The sequence below is a fragment of the Humulus lupulus genome, chromosome 7 (assembly GCF_963169125.1).
Source record: "Humulus lupulus chromosome 7, drHumLupu1.1, whole genome shotgun sequence".
NCBI classification, from domain to species: domain Eukaryota; kingdom Viridiplantae; phylum Streptophyta; class Magnoliopsida; order Rosales; family Cannabaceae; genus Humulus; species Humulus lupulus.
Window position 1 is genome coordinate 5,185,647 of NC_084799.1, and position 3,591 is coordinate 5,189,237.

Consider the following 3,591-nt stretch of genomic DNA (forward strand, 5'->3'; position numbering starts at 1 on the left):
CGCACCTCAAGCATCTCGGCCTCCCATGACCGCGCACGCACACGGGTCGCGGCGCGCCTCTCCTAGGGCTGCGGCCTTCCTCTCCAAACCCAGAATTCTTCACCTTTCTCCTGCATTTTCTTCAGACCAACTCATCCTATAATCAAGCTAACAGTTCCAGACAATCAACACCAATATTCTAGCCCATTTTCAACATCAAAACCTGCTCCAAAACTCAACTAAAATACCCAAGAGCAGATCAAGTTCCAATCACATGCATATCCTAAAAGCATAGCAGAAATTCAAGCTTAATCCCCATGGTTAGAGCTTACCTTTGCTGAGTTTAGTCTCTATGTTTGATCCTTAATCCTCAAGCTTTTAGCTCCTAAGATTTCCCAACCCAATTTCTTGTTTTAACTAGCTTCCACCAGAATTTTCCTTGAGTTTTGTCTTAGAGAGTGAGAGAGAGAAGGAGATGAGAACTATCTTTAGCTGGAAAGGAAAGTAGGTGTCGGTTTCTACAAGCCTCTAAATGGTTCTTCCCTTTGTTTTATTTAACTTAGTCTATGTGGTTACCTCAAGGCTCGGGGTACCAAAATGTCCCCGAGGGCAAAATGGTAAATTTCTCCAATATTCCCTCCTAGACATTCGATCCTCGAATATATCTCCAAATATTTATTTTCATAACTCGATAACCCCATAAAGTAACTAATGCCTAAATTACTCCTCGACTCGCCCCGAGTCGGATTCTCAACCCCGTTGTGACTTCCTGGCTAACCGCTCCCCAGGACTGTCTCGGATCGTGCTGCACAGACATATCACATATATATAGCATTTATCACATATATACCCCCTAATATCCAAACGGGGCCCACATGCTCATTTAACTCAACTAAACATGCATCATTATCATATATTCACATAAATTCATATATTAGCATATTAATTCATTTATTGCCCTCCAGGCACACCAATCAAGGCCCTAAGCCCTATTAACAAATTCGGGTCGTTACAGTTCACACCAGATGGGCATGTCTTTATTTTCTTCGTAATGACTTCCTGGGGGATGGTGTATTCGAAAGAGGGGTATCGTGGTGGGTCTCGATTTGGTTTTGGCCTTTTTCCCTCCTTTCGTGTGATCCGTCTCCTGTCTCTTCCTCTTTTCGTCCCTTGCAGGTGGGGGAGGACGTTATTGTTATATTATTTTATAATATAATGTTTTAGATTAAATAAATGTGACATGGAGTGTCACATATTGTAACATATAATAGAGAGTTACATTATTTGGATATATGTGAAATATCCAAACATGTAACATATTTGGTGTTACAAATTCATCACAAATTTGTAACTCCTAAATATCACCCATTATTGTGTAGATTTGTTGTTACACAATATTGAGATGAATTTCTTAAAGCCGTATGAGAAATGGCTGATAGAGATGTGATTTTAACTCCCATATTGTGTATGGAAGTTACAAAATCAAGTGGGAATAAATTGGAACGTTTTGGAAAAAACTGAAAAAATGTGTTGCTGAAATTGACTGAGGGCCGCGGCGCCTGGAACTAGCGCCGCGGCCCTAATGGCTGATAGCTTCTATAATTTCGGTTTTTTATCCAACTTTGAATGATTCCAACAGCTAAGTAACTCCCAAATCTCTATTTTAATTCCATAAAACACCCAATTAATCATTGGTAACAGCCATGGGGGTTGGTGGAATTTGAAATTCAAAGGGTGTCTCTAAACTCTATAAATAGGAGCCTAATGCTCACTTGTAAGACACACCATTTCTATCCACTATAGCACTTGGCTAGAAACACCTTGAGGCTTGATTATTCCAGAAAGCATTTCCAAAATCTGTGAGAGATCCCTTAGTGCTTGAGTTAGGGGGAAATAAGCTTTTGGACAAAAGTTTCAAACCTTGTTCAAGTTGGTGATCCCCAATACTCTTCACTTTGGTTGTGTGAGTGAGAGTTCTTTGTTCATTGTTCTTATTCTTGTTCTTTTATTCTATTGCTTTTCTTTTCTTCTATTATTCACTCTTTTACATGTATCTTTTGTTTTAGAGTTGTAATCTCATCTATATCTTTTCATTATACTACTTCTAGTTTATTTGTATATTTTGTTTTAGAGTTGTATTTTCTATTTCTATCATCTTTTACCTCTTTCTTTATATTTACATGTATCTTTTGTCATAGAGTTGTAACACTTTTTAATCAATCAATATTTATTTGTAATATATTGTCTAGAGTTGTAATATTATCTTACCATTTCCATTGAGGCAATATTATTTTTCCTAACAGTTATTTGCTGGTGGAGCAGAGATAAGTGCAGATTTCTTCTGCGCACGCTCTCGAAATTCCAGGAGCCTAAAGACGCCCTCGGCACGGATCTGAATCTCAGCCATGTCATAAGGTGGTGTCATGGTGTGGTTTTCATGTAAGAGAGATCTCACCTGTAAGCTTTTGACGAAGAGCTTAGCCGCGGTGACTGGTTCGACATCTTGGATCTGATGTACGAGGTCGAAGAAACATTGCAGGTATGATTTTGGATGTTCATTTTCCCCTTGCTCAATTCGGTAAAGATCTGCCATCATTCTTGGTACCTCGCGGTTAGCATTATACTGTTGGAGAAAGGCTCTGCGGAGATCACCAAAACTGTTGACAGAACCAGGTTTCAACTGCCTGAACCACAGCAGGGCTGGCCCAGAGAAAGTCGTGGAGAAAACTTTGCACTGTATAGCTTCATTGTTGGCTTCTAGGGCCATCTTCTGTTGAAATTGGAATAGGTTGTTGAGAGGGTCTCCTTTTCCATTAAACGCGGGTAGAGGAGGGATTATGAAGTCCCGCAGTTTAGGCTCGTTCTGAATCCACTCTTCAAAGGGCAACCTCTCAGTGGTTCTTGATACCAAATCCATGTGCTCACTAGCGTGAGCGGACCTTCCATCCAAAAACTTATGTATCATTTCTCGCATCATCTCTTCTTTCCAATTGTCCAAGAACCGGATGGAGGGGGTACGGTCCTCGGCTGGTGAGTCTTGCGCAGCCCGTTGTGGGGTCTGCTGGGGCCCACTCTCGGCGGCTGGTTGGGTTGTTCTTGTGGGCTTTGCACCGGCTCGCGCATGTGTCTCACAGTGTACCGTCCGTCTCTCCTCGGCCCCCTGGTGAAGTCGGGTCGGGGAGGATGGTAGGGGACCCTGGGACCATTCTCTGACGTGGTGTGTACTTCTCGAAGGGGATTCGATCTGAACGATCGGAGCTTCAGGTCTACCAAGGTCGAGATTCTCGTTGTCTTGGGTCCTGCGCGTAGCTTCGTTGGACTTTCACAATTCGGCAATCTCTGCTTCGAGCCTGGCCTGAGCTTCGGTCAGCATCCTAATGGTTTCGTCAAATCGCTGCTGGCTAGCCTCCAGCAAGCGATACATCCTGTCGATTTGGTCGCCCACATCCGTCGGTGGGATGACCTGGGCGACGATGCCCGGTGGTCCGTTGTTCTTAGGTGGCATGGCTCCAAGGTTTCAAGTAGATCACGATTACAAGAAAAGAGTTCTTGATTGGACGATGTGGTTGAAAAGGGAACAAGTTCCCATAGACAACGCCAATTTGTTGAAGC

At 42.7% G+C, this 3,591-nt stretch overlaps 1 protein-coding gene across 1 annotated transcript; it reads right to left on the reverse strand.

The window, feature by feature from the left end:
* Positions 1-2,275: 2,275 nt before the first annotated feature.
* LOC133791267 (uncharacterized) lies at positions 2,276-2,944 on the reverse strand. Its single transcript, XM_062229198.1, has one exon. The coding sequence runs from the start codon at positions 2,942-2,944 to the stop codon at positions 2,276-2,278; it is 669 nt and encodes a 222-aa protein (XP_062085182.1).
* Between the last annotated feature and the right edge of the window lie 647 nt (positions 2,945-3,591).

What these genes read in the sequence shown, in the direction of transcription:
- LOC133791267 (XM_062229198.1), bottom strand. Translation starts at nt 2,944, where the DNA reads ATGATACATAAGTTTTTGGATGGAAGGTCCGCTCACGCTAGTGAGCAC.